This window comes from Acinonyx jubatus, chromosome C1, assembly GCF_027475565.1.
Source record: "Acinonyx jubatus isolate Ajub_Pintada_27869175 chromosome C1, VMU_Ajub_asm_v1.0, whole genome shotgun sequence".
NCBI lineage: Eukaryota > Metazoa > Chordata > Mammalia > Carnivora > Felidae > Acinonyx > Acinonyx jubatus.
The window spans coordinates 209,635,442-209,652,010 of NC_069381.1; the positions used below are offsets into that span (position 1 = coordinate 209,635,442).

Below are 16,569 nucleotides of genomic sequence, written 5' to 3' on the forward strand. Positions count from 1 at the left end.
GTGACGGCTCCGGCTCTGGCCGGGACCTGTGGTTCCGAGGCGGTGGAGGAGCCGGCGCCGGGATGCCGGGAGCCTTGCCAGCCGCCGGAGGCGCGGGAGCCGGGAGCGCCGCTGCTCCTGGCGCTGTGCTGCGCGTCGGCCGCGGCGCTCCAACCTGCGGCGGCTGCGGCTGCTCCTGCAGCAGGTGCACGCGCGGGATCGCCAGCCGCTCGCCGCGCTCGTCGGAATCGTCGTGCAGCCGCGGCCCAAAGAGGAGGAAGAGGCGCGCCGCCCCGTGGAGACCCTGCTTTGCAGCGCCTTCGCGCCGCACCGCCCCACCGTGGAGGTGCACACGGCGGTGTTCAGCCCGAGCCGCCCCGAGGGCAGCCTGGACGTCCCGCGCGTCGGCAGCCGAGCGCGGGGCTGCGTCCCCCTAGCGCATCCGGAGACCCAGACGGATGGTGAAGGGCCCGAAAGCGGGGGTGTGGGAAACTGCAAGGACGGAGGGAGTGCTGTGCTGGTCCAGTGTGGTGGACAAATCCCCGATGTCACCGTCCCTCTCCTCGTGGCCCTACCTGCACCACTCTGGGTGCAGATTAATTAGATTTCTCACCCCAGGTGTGCTCACGGGGCGATCTCCGGTCAAAAATGTTCGAATTTATTTAATTTGTAGAGTTACACTTGCACCCACCCACCCGACCCCTTGCCCCCTTGCCCCGTACTCCAAATCACACTTTTTTGCAAGGTACAGGTTTGGGAGTTTGTAGGACCTGGGCCCACACCTTCCTCTTCACATCCACTTATTCCTTGCTTGGTTCTGTAGGCTTCTCCTCCAAAGAAATCACAATTTACAGTAAAAACTGCCTACTGTGAACCAGGCACTGTACTAAGGGCTTTTTGGGTCTTAGCCTCGCAATTGTGTTCCAGAAGAGGTGCTATGTCGGAGTAGCTGGCCGACTGCGCGATTCTTATTCAGCCGTTGAGAGCTTTCCTATCAAGGAATCCAGGCCTGTGGGCCCAGAGGGTCAATCTGTGGGTCTAGGGCCCTAGACAGGGGGCTCAGAAACGAGCACCAAGTGCCTTCTGTCTCTGAAGTCCCCTCCAGAGGCAGCAGCAGGGAAGAAAGAAGTGCTCTGGGCAGGGTGGTCCAATGTCCAGTTGCTCAAGGCTCTGCCACCCTCCCACTTGGTGACCAGAGCAAGCTGTCTCCTCTGAGGACGAGTTGCCCTCCTGACATGTGGGGGCCAAGGGTCAGTTGGTGTCTGAGGTCTCATCCAACTCTACGACACTAGCTTCAGGACAAATATTGACACGCTTGCTCTCGTGCCCTGGACACAGCCAGAGGGCCAGGATCACTGGGTGTGGATTTTAACACCCTCGGAACTGTATCCTGACTGCCTGACCTCGCATCCCCCATAGACTCCATCTTTCTCACTTTCCTGAATAGTCCATGAGGTTGCCCCATGGCTGCCATGTCCGGGAGGAGAGCTCAGACTGTTGGGTGGTCCTCAGCCAAGGCCAGAAAGCCCCAGTCCGTCCTTGAAAAGAACCCCATGGTGATGCAGTCTGTGAGTGCCTTGTCCCCCATCGTCCATGCCCACCCTGCTTGCAATGATTTCCTGCTTTCTTCTTCCTCCTACCGTCGCCTTCAAGCGGCTTGTGTTGAGTTTCTTCTCTGGTCTTTGGCCCTCCAGGGCATTCACTGCCTGTGAGCAGGGACCACGTGAAAAGACAGGAGAAACATCATCCTAACTCCACGCAGTATATGAATGATCTGGGGCTTGGAAAGGGAGGGGTCACTTCCAGGCAGGGATCTCGAGAAAGGCTGTAGGAGGAGAGGAGTCCACTTGGGATGGATCTGGAAGATGGGACAGAAAAGGAGAGAGGTCTGATGGAGGGGAAGGGCTTTCATACATGCAGGGAAGCAGGCCTCCGCGCTCACGGCTGCCAAGGCCTGGACAAGGTCAATGAGCCTGGGACACTGGTCTGTGACTGTGTTCTAGAGGAGTCAGACTCCTGCCAGGACCTTGTGCTCCAGCCAGAAGGCAGAGGGGGCCACGGAAGACCTTCTAGCAAAGTCCTGCAATGCCATTCTTCCTCGCCCCTCTGGGCCAGCCTCACTCTACAGGCACTGTCTCCCTGCTTCTTGCTTAAAGAACGCACCCGTATTTTCTCCACTGCCGTAAACCTCTCACTCCTCTGTGTTTCCTCCATCACTCTCCCCGGGAACAGGGACTTCTTTTCTGTGCCACTTGGCCCCTCGGTATGACATGGCACGTTTCTTTCATCTACCAGGAAATACTACCCACATGAGTTTGCCTTATCTAATTCATTTAAACCAGTGGTTCTCAACCAGGGGCAATTTTCACACACACACGCACACACCGGAGACATTTAGCATTGTCTGTAGACATTTTGGTGGCCACAACTTGGGGCGGGGAGGGCAGGGGGACATGTTACTGGCATCTCTTGGCAGAGGCCAAGGATGCTGCTAAACTTCTCCAACACACAAGAGAATTATCTGAGCCAAAATATCAGTAGAGCTGAGGTTGAGAAACCCCGGGTTAAGCCAGGTGGAAACCCCAGGCAAAAGCCCACTGGTGTCTGAAAATTGAATACTGCAGAGATGAATGCTTTAGGAGTTCTTGACCTGTCTGCTTTATCTGGACGGGGTCCCTGACCCGGGTTTCCAGTCTCTGATTCTAAGTTGAATCCCCCAGAGGGATCCATCGCTCTTGACTTCAGGGAATTACTCACCTGCTCCCCGAACCTTCTCATGCTAAGAGTCAACCAAGTTCGATGCAACTTTATCGATCTGAGCCATCTTCCACTTCTAATCCCTGGTGCCTTTTTTTTTTTTCTTCAATCTTCTCAAGACCTTTTTTAGTTCATTAACGTTAAGGCCTATATAATGATCCGATTCCCTATTGCCTTCTGAAATCATGAAAGAGCTCTGAATGGGAATTTGGCCTTGTCGATGCTTCCAACCAGCTGTGTCACCTTGGAAGGTGATTTAACTTCCCTAAACCTCAGTTTCTCTTCTTTAAGTTCTTTTCAGGCTCTAGGATCCCTAAACTACTTTCTGTCATTTCATATTTCATATTGGCTCTGGCCTTGCGTGGAGGTGCCTTCTGGCTATGTCTGCCCTTAACCTTGTCCTGGAGCAAGGGCATCACCTCCTAGGAACATGCAGTTAACAGCTGAATATTCACCCACCTGGTGATGCATCAGTAGTGGAGATAGGGTCTTCTAATCTGAACACATCCTGTTGTTGCAGTCAGTGTGACGTTTCAGGTTGTCTTTTAAAAATGCTTTATCCGCGCCCATCCTAAAAGGAAAATCATATTTTCACCTTCAGGAAAGATTCAGGGTCCCCTGATCGACCCGACGACTTTGGGGTTTAAGAGGTAGTCAGTTGTTGCCAGCGTAATGAGTTCGAACAAAGCTGGTATGTTTTCAGGGAAACTTCTTTCACCATAACTAAGGGTTCTTATTACAGCTGGGGATCCCCTGCCCCTTCCCACAGGAGGGAGGGCAGGTTTGGGAAGAAAGGAGAAGCTACTTTAAGAGAACCTGAGTGGGCGGGGTGGGGGGGACAGCTGATCCACGGACTCCCCAGTCTTCGGTAAAGTTACCGTGGTGAAATCGTTTGGTTTTGGTATGTGGAAACCGGTGACAGAGCTGAGCGTCACATGAGCTTCACAGCCAGGGTGCCTCCGAGCGAAACAGAAAGCGCACAGGGACCCAGGAACACACCAGCGGGGAGGTGCCTGAAGGAGGCGCTCAGGTAGCAGAACCGTGGGGGTCCAGGTTGTCACAGGCCCTGTGGCCAGGCGGAACTAGGTGCTGGAGGGCCCAGCAGGTGCCTTCTGCCCATCCCCGTAACTGGGGAGGAGGGAGGGCAGCAGGCTAGTGTGGGCAGAGGACGCTGTCCGCAGAGCCCTGCCACAGGAGCCCCCCCCCCCCGGCTTTTGTGACCTCACAGGAGGGCTGTAGGTGACTGTTCTCTGCGGGGCTGAGGTCCGCAGAGCCTTCCCCCAGGGCAGGGGCAAACGGCCCCCTTCCAGGAGGGAGCCGGAAGATTAGGCAGCTCCATGTAGGTCCACATGTAGGTGAACAGAACCCACCATGAGGAAGGGCAAAAAGAAGAAGCCAGAGTCCAGACGCCGCGGCTCCACACCCCAGCACGCCAGCTCGGAGTCGTCCACACCCCAGCACGCCAGCTCAGAGTCCACCCCTCGGCCCAGCCCTGGATCCACCCCGCAGCCCAGCTCTGGATCCGTCCCCCAGCAGCCTGCACCCCAGGCTCTCCCAGCTCCAGAAAGCAGACCCTCAGCCCGGGCCCCTGCACCGGCCCTGGGCCGGTTGCCTCCGGACCCTACCACAAAAGCACCCTCTCGATCCAGGAAATCAGGTGGGCACAGGGTCCCCCAGAGGCTGGCTCATTTCGGGTCGTGGCGTTGGTTGACACGTATCCTGGACCTGTGCTTGTGGGTTGTGCGGGTTTGGGGGTTTCGCGTTTACCCAAGAGACTAGGATTCCTGGATCTCGCTATTCCCCACCATCCTGAGTCTCAATGAAGAAGGCAGCCACGCGTACATGTCGACATTTGCCTTGGCTCTGCGACCATACTAGCTCAACAGGAGTCAGGAGTGCCGTGTGGCTGCTCAAAAATAAAAACCAAGGATGTGTTAACAGACATATACGGTTTAGGACGAGGGAGGTAGTCATACTCCGCCCTCATCGGACTATCCTTGTGTGCTGTAAAAGATGCTTCACAATCCAGTCCAAAAGAGATAGTGCAGGTTAATGGGGGATGAGAGGGCAGGGAAGCAAGAACCATTTGACGTATGAGGTTTGGTTGAAGGCATCGGAGGAAATCTGTCAAGTGAATGTCGGGAGTATACTTGCTCCGTGTTGCCCTCCGACGTCTGACTAAGCGCCCAGGAGTAGGGTTGCTGAATACAATACAGGACACCCAGTAAAATTTGAATTTCAGACAGACAAATAATTTTTTAGTGTGTGTCCTAACATGGCATGGGCATTCTGCAGTTTTATTTGCTAAATCTGGCGGCCTTCCCTGTGGAAAACACCGTAGACAGGCAGATTTCTGCTCAACACGAAGAAGACATTTCCGACGATTAGTTCTCTCTGAAAATGGAATGGCTGTCTAGGAAAAGTGGTCCCCCGTCTTCCTGGGTAGCCAGGGTCCGAATGAACCTTGGATTGTGTAGAGGGAATTCGAGTGGCGTTCAGGAGACGGGCTGGTTCATACTTTTGCTAATAGTGGTAATAACTAACTAACTCTCGCCACTGGGTATCAACGATGTACCCAGCATTCGGCTCAACTGTCTATGTTAACCTTCCCGTTTGACGGTCCTATAAAGGCGCTACTGTTATCATCGTCTCCCTTTTATAGATGGGGAAACTGAGGCTCAAAGAAATCAAACCACACACTCTCAAGCAAGCAGTAGTAGCAGGGAGAGGGCAGCCTCCATCTACTCTGATTCCACTACCCTTGCTCTTCACTGTGACATTGATTGACCTTCTGGTCCCAAGAGTCCGGTGGTTTCCCCAGGAGGAAGAACACCCTTCTCTGGGATTCTGTTGAATTCACCGTGAGCCAGTGCCGGTGGCTCTATGGTCCTGAGCAGGCCACGCTCTCTGGGCTGCGGCTTATTCCTCTGCGACGATGTGGATACAAAAAAAAAAAAAAATGTGAGATTTAGTGAGAGAGCCAGATCCAACATACCACTGTGACAACAATCCTATTTCCATGGCTAAGAATCAATTCATTTTTAACATGTAGAAATAGTTATCAGTGTGATATATCATGTGTATTGTGATCATCAACCACGGACATAAACATTTCTGGATTATGGCCTTCAGAACTGGTATCTGTAGAAAGCAAAATTTTCCATCCCCAAATCTTGTGATGAATGCATGTGGCTCACTCCTGGGGAAAGGATTCTGCTTATTGAGATGGCCGAGCAGGAAACAGTGATGACCTGTCAGCGGTTACAGTGGACCCCCTACACTTCTTCTGCCAGAGGAATTTTCTCCCTGTGAACCGGAGTGGGAAACAATGCTGGCGATAAGGGACAAAGGCCTTTATTTAAATAAAGGGTGCCATTTGCTAAGATCCAAATCTCTTTGTATGCAGAAAACATTGCAGTTCAGGAAAGTACAAGTCTTCCACTAAAATGGCTATAATCGAAAGATGGACAGGGGCACCCGGGGGGCTCAGTCAGTTGAGCAACCGACTCTTGATTTCAGGTCAGGTCACGATCTCATGGTCATGAGGTCGAGCCCTGCGTTGGGCTCTGCACTGACAGCATGGAGCCTGCTTGGGATTCTCTCTTTCTCTCTCCCTCCCTCTCTGCCTGTCTCCCCAGCTCATGCTCTCTGTCTCTCAAATCAGTAAACTTAAAAAAAAAAAAAAAAAAAGTGAAGTTACCATGTGACCCAGCAATTTCACTCCCGGGTCCATACCCAGGAGAATTAAAAACACAACATCCATACAAAAACTTGTACATGAATGTCCACAGCAGCTTCGGTGATAATAGTCAAGAAGTGGGGGGAAAAAACTCAATATCAACCACCTGACGAATGGATAAACAACGTGAGGGGTATCCATACAATGAAATACTATCTGACATATTGACACGTGCTCCCACACGGGCAAACCTCAAAGACATTAGGCTAAGTGAGAGAAGCTACTCCCCCAAAAGCCCACATGAGTGATTCCATTTATGAAAGGTACAGAATAGGCAAATTTCTTGCCAGGAACCGGGGGCAGTGGGGAAAGGCAGTGCCTGCTCAATGGTTATGGGACTTCCTTGGGGGACAAATGAAAATGTTCTGGAATTAGTAATGATGGTTGTACACCTCTGTTGATTGACCGAAACCACTGAAAACTTTTAGGGGTAAATGTCATGTACAGGAATTAAAAGCCTATTAAAAAAATTGTTCTAACAGAGAAAAAAGACCAGTGTTGCCTTTGGAGTCCCTTCCTTCCCCATTCCAGAAAAAGTATCTGTCGTGGGCGGGTCTAAGCAGGAAGGGTGCTGAGTCTGCCCGGTGGACCGCTGGCCGAGCTTTGGTCGGAAGAACCTGTAGCTCGGTCAGGAAGCCAGGACTGAAGTCACTGCACGAGGAGGGAGTTATCCGCCCGGAAGTCCCCTTGGGTAACAGCACAGCATCTCCGAGTTCCGCTGGGATCCTTGGCAGGGGACACATGGGAGACAAGTTTGGGGAGGCGTCTCAAGGACCGTAAATCAGAGCAGCAGCTGGCTTCTGGATAAGTCAGTGAACCCCGGGCAAATGGACCTTGGACCAATGTCAGATGCCCCCTCTCGCCGAGCGGACGGTCCCCTGCTGCCGTCCGTTCCTGTGAAGTCTGTCGAAGGAGCACAGAATGAGTTAGCACCCCTGAGCCGAAGCCCACTTCTTGAATCTACTTGTTATAAGGGCACAGCCCATATATTCTCTGAGCCTCTGTTTCCCTATTTGCAAACTGAGAATGGCGATATTCCACTCGGCAGGGTTGTCCTGACAGATGAGAGGATAATGACGAGGGGAGGGAGGAAGTATTGCTCGGGTGTGAGCTGTTAACGGCATGATTTTGCAATCCCCAGGGAGCTCCGGTCCCTAAAACAACCAGCTTCCCCTGCTCTCTCTCCTGTGTCTCCCTGGCTCCTGCTGGCCTCCTGGAGGCAGGGGATCCCTCATCTGTCTCCTCCTCTGTCCATCCAGGGTCTCTGACTCGTGCGGGGCCGCGGGCCTTTTGTTCCTGTTCCGCTTGCCCCGGAAGCTCTGCTTGCTGGCGTCGTCTGGGCCCGTGTCACAGCCGCATCTTTGATGTCCTCCTTCCTCTACCCTGGCCAACCATGCCAGGAAGAGGATTTCCAAGCCTCCTCACTTTCTACAGGTTCTGGAGCGCGTGGGGGGCTGGACCCTCAGGGCACAATTCCTGGGGTCAGGCTCTGCCCCGGACCATAGTAGCAGCCATGGGTAACTTCTTCTTGGGAAACCCAGGCAGAAAAGAAGCCTCTCCCGGGGTGGCCAGTTCCTGGGGTTTGGCACCCTGCCCTTTCTGACCAGACCCACACCCCCAGGGTACCCCACCTGCACGGAGGGGTGCCAATTTTCTTCCTTACTGAAAATGGCTTCTTTGGGAGGCACGTTTTTCTTTTCTCCATGGGCCCACTGCTTCCTCAGAGTCTATGCCCTCACAGCCCTTAGTAAATCCCCTGTCACCCAGAGCTTTGTGATTAAATGCTGTGTTTGGCGATTGGACGCCTTCTCTGGCCCATACAACAGCTGAGAGCTTCTGGTTCTTGACCCGCATCTGCACTACCCCCCAGACTTTAGTGACAGATGCTGATTGCAACTCACACGTGCCCTTGGTAATAGCAAGATCCCCACTCCTTCAGCGGTTTCCGGCTACTTCCGGCAGCTCCGCAGGAGACATGCCCCCAGGCTGGGCAGCCTCCCGTAGAGTCTTCCTCAGTATCTGGCCTTCCTTTCCTCTTCCACGGAGCCATCAGGAGAAAGCCACCCCTCATGGGAAGACCCCTGTGCAGAAAACTGGACTGAACGTGTCAGTCCCCTGCCCAGTGGTGCAGGGCTCTGTGCAAGGGCTGGTTGGAGGGGAGCCCTCATCATCTGCCCCCAGTTCTGGGCCCCAGAGTAGTTGCACCTGTATTCAGGGTCTCACCCGATGTCCATGAAGCGGCTTCCCACTTGGGGATCTCACACCCCTAACCCAGAAGCAGAGCCCACCTCCCCCTCACCCTCATCCTGCTCCTCCTCTTGGCTGGTGTCTCCACCACCAAATCCCCTCTCCTGTCCATCCTTGAAAAGCACCATCTCTCAGACATACGAGAAGCAAACGGATACCCAGGTGTGTTGGGAGAACATGCGTAAAGCCAAAAATACAACCTGGTAAGTCCCCGTCGAGGAATGATCTGCCCACCACTCGCCTTTACTGACTTTCCTCCCACACACTTAGTATTCCTATCCATCTGGTGCTAAGCCGAGCCACGGATTCGTATCACTTTAAAACCAACAAGCGGGAAAACCTGTTCTGGATAGAATACTAAGCCCTGTGAGGAAAACCAGAACAGGGAACTTTACCCTTAAAAACCGTACCGTCTACGTGGTAAGCTGAGACATGGGCCTTAGGATCTCAGATGCAAGCCGGAAAGTGACGTCTGTCCTAGAGATGTTCTAAGAGCTTCAGGAAAAGAGCGCTCGCTCCTAAATCAGGGTCCAGGGAGACTTTGCAGTGTCATTGGTATCTGAGCTGAGTCAAAAAGGGTCTTGGGATCCTCCGTGGCTTAAGATGAAAAGACAGAGCATCCTAGGTGGCAGAGGGAAAGGTAAAAGACTTAGAATTAGCCAAGTGAGGGGAAGGGGCAGAGATCCAGTCTGGCCGGGGTAAGACGTGTCAGTCTTGATTCCGCTCAAATTTTAGCACCAGGGTCCATCATCTTGACACCTCTTGGTGCAGTGGAATGTGAGACCTTGGCCTGAAACACACAGTCACGTTGAATAAGGTTCTCTACTTCAGTAGGATCGATGTCAACACGGATACTGCATTTTGTCAAAGCCTTCCTCAGGAGCGTGATCATCTGTTTTCCTCGCCCGTGTGGTGGGCGTCATATGTTGTTTCCTCGGATTCCTCACCTCCAAAATGGAGTCACATGACACAACCCGCTTCACATGGTGGTTGTCAGGCTTGAGGAAGACGCTGGGTGTGAGGTGCTTGGCATGGGGCCTGGCACACCGCGGCCTTCGCCGCCTTCGTACCCTGCTCCCTGGGTGTCCCGGGGAGCTGGCACCCCAGGCTAGCCCATCCTCAGACGCAGGGACTCTCGCGACAGGGATTTATTGGAAGGGATGGGCGGAATTGTGTCCCCCTGAGAGGAGGCTCGGTCACGGGGAGAAGGCGTTCCTGAAATCCCGAGGCCACCCTACGATTTCTGCTTTCCCTGCACGTAGACGGGCACTAGAGTCCCAGCTTCCCCCAACCTGTGGGCTTTCTGTTTTGCTCTACAGAGAACCTACAAGAAAACACTCCACTCATCGTAATTCACGTGCTCCAAGCTCTCGGGCCTGCCGCTGTGGCTCTGGGAGCCCTGGGGGCTGCCTGTTACATCACTGAATCCTTGTGAACAAACCCCAGGCCCGTGGCCCGGCAGGTACGTGGACCCCCTCTGTGCCCGCTCCCCCTTGCAGAGCTGGTCCTCAAGCCACCGAGCCACCGTCCCTGCAGGACCGGGCTGAGGGAGTGCCTCTCCTTCTCTGAATAAAGGGGGAATTTATGGGTGGACCAAGCCCCCAGCCTCTCGGGGAAAGCTTAAGAACCGAGGGACTCTTCCTGGATTCAAGGTCACCTGGCTTTGTCAAGCACAGCCCGACGCTCTAGGACAATGCCAGACCCATACTGGGATTGTCAAACCAAGGTTCCCCAACCCCCACTGGCCTGGGATACCAGACGGGAGGAAATGGGAGACGTGGAGCAGAGGTTCCTAGCCAGGCTCCTAGGGGCAGAGCCTGAGACAGGGATTTGGGTGCACAGGATTTGTGGAGGAAAAAGGGAGTGAGGGAGGTAAGAGGACAGAGGACGGAGTAGAGCGAGGAGGAGGTCTCAGCGGGGAGTCCAGCTTCAGCTCGACCCCAGGGGAGCTTTGGCGCGGAATTACACCACAGAGCTGGTGGGGATCTGGGTGGGCACCAGGAGCACCCACAGTTGTCCCCAGTGCCAAGTCCCCATTGCAGTGAACGCCTGCTAATGCTGGTCGGGTGGTAATGGCAGCGTTTCCACCCACCCCCAGACCTCCACCGGCCGCAGAATGGACAGGGAGTGGCCACAGCAGGGCATGAGGTGGGAACAGATGCTCAAAGTATCTCAAAAGCCTGACCCAGACAGTAAACTCACCACCTGCTCAGGGGCTCTGCTGCCTGATCGAGGGACTATTGTGGACGCACCTTAAGTTTCATGAAATTCCAGAGCCACCAAGAGGCTCCATTTCCCCATCAGGGAAGACCGTGGGGCCTTCTCCTCAAGATTATTGGAATATAAGATAAGGTGGCCAGGTGGCGGGTCTTGTTACCCCTACCACCATGGGGGTGGTTGGAAACATGCAGGCTTTGGAGTAGGTCCCAGGCCTGACTCTGCTACCTGGTGGCTGGGTCTTAGGGGACGCATCACTTAACTTCTGTGAGAGCCACGCCATGGCTAACGTAGGGGGACTAGTGACGACCTCCAAGGGCGATGGTTTTGAGGATGCACTGAGGGGATGTTCAGACATGCCAGGCGGGTCACAGGGGATGGGTAGATGGTGACCTGCAGTCTGAAGAATGCCCTTGAGCCATTTTGTTCTAGAGGCTCCTTACAACAGGGCCCACGGTGTCAGCTTGGGTTCTGTCCCTCGAGGCACGCAAGTTTAACGTCAGATCCCATTCCACACCCAGGGTCTCTGGAGCCTGGGACAAGTTCCTGAACTCCTGACACCTCATTTTTCTTTTTGTTAAATGGAGGTAATGATAGTATCCCTCTCACTGGGTTGACATCTGTAATATCACTTACTCTTTTTTTTTTTTAATTAGCTTTCTTTTTAACTTCCATGCATTTATTTTCAAGGGAAATTTAGTTCTGGCCATAAATGGAAAATCCTATCCCTTTCCATAAAAAGACTACACAGTAAATATACATCCAAAATGTCATGGAATTCTAGCCGATAAGGATACCTGAGAAAGCCTCCGCTTTCAAGGCAGTGCCCTGTGTGCTCCAAGGACAGGTGTTGGATGTTAAGACAGGCAGCGCCACACTGAGACGCTGTCTTCCACTTTAACCGGAGTTGAGAGACCCCAGGAATGGCAGGCACCCCAGTTACTTAATGTGAAGCATCATATATACTGCAGTTCACACAGTGCTGAGCCCTGCGCGGAGGGTGCAGGGAGGGGAGGAAGGAGATGGTTGATGGCAAGGAGGGGAAGAGAAGGTGGCCGGGAGGGGGAAATGGAGAGGAGGGGAGAGGAATGGAAACCCGTCCCGGGTCTGGAGGAGGTCACTCTCCCAGGGCCTGAGAGTGAATCAGTGGCAGATTCAACAAGACCCCAGAGACTGAAGCCCCGAGTGTGTTGGGGGTGGGGGTTCAAGTGGCTGGTGGGCCCTATATCGCGGATGTCACTTAGAAACGCACGCAGTGCACGAACTTCACGCGGCTTTCTTCTGCTTCGAGGGGTAACTCCTTATGTCCTCTCAGGGTGGGCCCGGTGCCTGGATGCAGGGCTAGGGTGCAGCTTTCTCGGGGCCAGACGAAACCAGCCCAGGGACAGGTCTCCAACCTGACAGGCTGGTCCGGCCAGCGACCAGGGACCAGGGACATGCTAGTCCTCTCTCTGCACGGAGCTGTCCCTCGACCACTCTGGTTTCCCCTGAGGGAGAGGGAGGCTGTGCCACCCACCCTGAGTGGCCTGAGACAGGGTCCTTCCCAGACCCCACAGCCCTGATGAGGTGGCCTTTCTCCACGTAACCCACTGCTTTTGTCAAATTACTGTTCCAGCACTGCGATGGCATTGGGGTACTTGAAATGCGTTTTAACCGACCTCAGCAGGCCTAGCCTCTTCCAGACCTGCTTCTGTCGGAGCCTGTGCTACAGGGTCATATCCCATCATTGAGTAGACACTGAGTCTGAGGGTCTGATTATGGCACCACCAGCAGGGGGCAGGAGAGGACTTTCTAGAAGCCTAGAGGTTGCAGTGACAGTTCCTGGACACTAGTCAAGCACAGTGTCTCCCACTCTGACTTCCCACTGTCCCCCACAAGAACCCCTGCGAACTCTATCAACAGGCAAGTGGGGCAGCACGGCTGTGACATGTCAGTACTGACCATGTGCCCAGCACCACACCGGGTACGGTGAGACTTGATGACACCAAGGTCCACCAACAGCCGACGGCTAGGCTTGGGACTTTGAGGTCTGGTAAAGTCAGTGCATCTAGGCTGGCCAAGGCCCCCAAGAGAGGGGAACAGGGAATAATAATTCACAGGGAGACACAAATGCTTACCTGACATCCAAGCTAGAAGGCAGAGTGCAGATGGGGAGAAAGAGTGTTCATTAATTAAATAATGCATTCATTCATTAAATATTCCTGGGGTATGTACCCTGTGCGATAGGAGTAAACCAAGATGAACAAAAGCCCTCCCCTGGTGGAGCCTGCATTCTAGAGGGCACAGACAGACAATTGACAAGTTAACGAATAAACAAGATCTCTTGATTGTGTGGCAAATGTTATGAAGGAAATAGAGACATAAAGTTGATCTGATAAAGAACAGAGAAGGTCAGAATGATCGGGGGGGAGGGGGGTGCTCCTGGGAACAGGCTGGTCTGTAAAGGCTTCTCTGAACTGAGGCACACATGGCAGAAAGAGCCAGACTATGCAAATATGTCTGTGTTCTTGCAGACAGAATAGCAAATTCAATAGCCCTGAGGCAGGAAGGAGCCTCACACGTTTTGGGGGCCAGACAAGAGGCCAGTATGACTGAAGCCAAGATGCCACTGGAGGGACCAAGGTCAGGCAGGGCCTCAAAGATTTCTCTTGTGTTCCAGATGGGTTGGAAGCCCCAGAAGCAGGGCAAGAGCAAATTCTTATATAGCACTTCCTGTGTGCAGGCACTGTTCCGGGTGCTTTACATATATTCATTCATTCATTCTCCCCTCAGAGGGAAGTCTCTCAAACTGCTGATTTAGATTTCAAAATAATTGCAGGTCCTGTCAAGTAGAGAATGGAAAAGGGGGAGGGGGACGAGATGGGAATTGTTTGCACTGCTCTAGGCAGGCAAAGATGGCACTTGGAACAGGGTGATGGCTCTTACGGATATAGAACCAGCAAGTCTTGCTGATAGATTGAATGAAGCGATGAGGGAAAGGAAGCCTCAAGGAGGAGTCCTTGAGGTGCCATTGCCAGAGGCACAAGGCACAGGAGGGGGCAGTAATCAAGAATTCTGTTCATTGTTACCGTTAAGATGTTGGACAACCAAAAGGACATGTCACATAGGCAGATGGATATATGGAAGTCAGCGGAAAAGCCCGGTCTTAGCTCTAAGCGTAGGAGTGATTAGAAATAGCTGAGATATACAGCCACAGGCAGTGGCTAAGATGACTCGGAGAGAAGGCATAAATAGAGTAGAGAGCCAGGAACTGAGGCCAGGAAGAGGTCGTTTAGAAGTCTGCTAGTGAAGGAAGGTGCCTATGGAGAAGACACCTACTGTGGGTCTGCTCTGGGTCTAGGCAAGTATGCAGGGTCCCTATAAGTTCTCAGAGATAAGAAGAACAGATAGGTTCAGGTCAACAAGTGGTGTCCACATGTAGGGAAAGGCAGTAAGGAGACAAGAATCTCAGTGGAAGGGGCTGAGCAGGGCTGGGACCTCTGATCATAAGGACCCTGCCGCTACCTTTCTGTTTGTCCACGGAGTGTGGACAGACAGACATGTGCTTCCCTTTCCTAAGGGGAAAGCACCCACTACAATAGGTAGGAATGTTTTTAGAAGGTGATATGGGAGCCAAGTGCAGAATGAACGCCCAATGCGGATCTGTTGGCTTGGACAAGTGCTTTAGCCACTGAAAGCGACCCTGAGGTTATATGAAAGTCGGTGTGTGTGTGTGTGTGTGTGTGTGTGTGTGTGTGCGCGCGCGCGCATGGGGGGTACACTGAGTCATCCTGGGTTCCATAGGCTCAGCAATTAGACACTGTGGAAGGGAAATAGAGAGTTTGGTGTCCTTCTTAGTCCATAGACTATAGAACCATCTAATGACAGTGACAAAGCCTCCTCTCTGGAAAAAGGCGTTTCCAGAATCCTCCTTCTTAAAGCATGGGAAGCCCTTCTCTCAGCATCCCTCCAAGAATGATGAGACACTACAAGCAAAGGGCTGTTTCCCCTCTCCTTTTGGGCACTGAGCATAGTAAAATTCATTGCCACAATCCAGCTTGGGGGCCGTGAGGCTCTATCGTAGCTGCTGGGAGCCCTGGGAGAAGGGACAGGAAAAGAAGGCGCCAATGTTGACTGAGCCAAGTACCTGCCAAGAACTTTGCATAAGTGCGTTATAGCCTAAAGGGAACACCAGGCTCTAAGTGGCTGTGTTTAGATGAAACTAGTTGACAAGACAATGACAGAAATTTGAATCCTAAATCATTTATTTTTCCACAAGAGGATCTTAGCTGCTGAACCTTCACCCTTGGGGTGGTAAAACTGGGAAGCCACCAAAATTCCAAGGTCATGGAATATTGTCTAAGCTAATGGCTCTATCCTCATTTTTCTTACAGATCCAGTTTCCATCAAGGATCTCTCTTGTCACCAAAATAGAACAAAAAGAAAAAATTCTGTTTCATGAGTGTGTTTTACCCAGAGACACAAAGTTCGACTTGGCAAGTGCGTTGGGAGATGGGTTTGGGATGACTTTGAGAGCCCCAGGCAATGAGGGTGGGATCCTGCAGTTTCCTGTTGGGGCCACAGACCCGATGGTGGGAGGTGGGGGGAGGGCAACTTTCTCTGCACATTCAGAGCAAACTGTTTCTGATTTTCCCAAGCTAAAAACAAGAATTCTAGAACTTAATTCAATACCTAACACAGTCAACTGCACTTCCGTCCAGTGGTAATCCCGGTTAGTGGGAACAGGAGGAATGTGCTGGCCCCCTTCCAGGCCTGCGCCTTGGGGAACAGGGGCCCTGTGCCCGGGGACACTCTGTCTCTGGGAGATGGCTTCATTTAGCTTCACCTGTGATGGGGGACGCGCAGGGTCAGGGCCAGTCACCACTTGCAGTCTTGTGCTCTCTCGGAGGACTTAGCCACACCCGCCAGAGGCTGGTGGGGCTTGAGCAGCTGAGGCAGAGGTCTCAGTTCAAAGTGGGAGTACAGGAGAGGGGTGTGAAACAGGGAAGAGATGACAGTCCATTCAGGTGCGGTGGCCCCTGAGGACAACTGAGGCCTACCCAGTCCTGCTGGGGCAACGATGGGAAACAGACCATATACCTCAGAGTAATCCCACCAGAGGCAGGAAAGCTGGATGTTTAGACACCTGTCCCATTGGTCCTCAGTTAAGGGCTGCTGGAAGGGAGATGGTTCTTTCTCCCAGGACTTTCCTCCGCTCCAGAGATGAAGCTCCCAGGCAAAGAAGGCAGATGGCTGCACTTGGGAGTCCAGAATGCACTGAAGCCCTCAGTAATGACCAGGGGATGTGAGGGGGCAGGGAGCCAGCCTACCTGTCACAGGGAAGGCGGGACTGGACCAGGTGGGCCGGGCCAGTCCCGAGGAACACCGCAGCCCACTCATCACCTCCCCATCCCGGGATTTCCTTTCCTAAACAGGCACTGACTGACAGGCTGGGAGAGGGTCCCTACCCCTGGACTGAGAGTCACCTCTTCTGGGAAGCAGCCCCCCCAAGAAGAATGCCGACTTCCAGGCTGGGGCAGGGTCACGCTACAGTCGTGTCCTGAGGGTCAGCATGAAGGGGGCATAGACCTGGTGCCGAGGACTGGGACCCCTGGTCAACGTGGCTCCTCTGACTGAAGACACTCAGCTCC

The 16,569-nt window shown here is 53.3% G+C and overlaps 1 protein-coding gene across 4 annotated transcripts; it reads left to right on the top strand.

Annotated features, from left to right (window-relative positions):
* Positions 1 to 3,955: 3,955 nt before the first annotated feature.
* On the top strand, positions 3,956 to 15,383 carry SPATA3 (spermatogenesis associated 3). Of its 4 annotated transcripts, none has more exons than XM_027048143.2 (4): positions 3,956 to 4,393; positions 7,735 to 7,992; positions 8,845 to 8,925; positions 10,042 to 10,173. In XM_027048143.2, exons 1-4 carry the CDS (start codon positions 4,108 to 4,110, stop codon positions 10,155 to 10,157), a joined length of 741 nt encoding a protein of 246 aa, XP_026903944.1. In that variant the 5' UTR covers positions 3,956 to 4,107; the 3' UTR covers positions 10,158 to 10,173. The 4 variants fall into 4 exon arrangements, with proteins under 4 accessions (XP_026903944.1, XP_026903931.1, XP_026903952.1 ...); XM_027048130.2 differs by lacking the exon at positions 10,042 to 10,173 and adding an exon at positions 9,554 to 9,976; XM_015087694.3 differs by lacking the exon at positions 8,845 to 8,925 and adding an exon at positions 15,313 to 15,383 and having other exon boundaries at positions 3,968 to 4,393; positions 7,735 to 7,909; positions 10,042 to 10,184.
* The last annotated feature ends 1,186 nt before the right edge of the window (positions 15,384 to 16,569 follow it).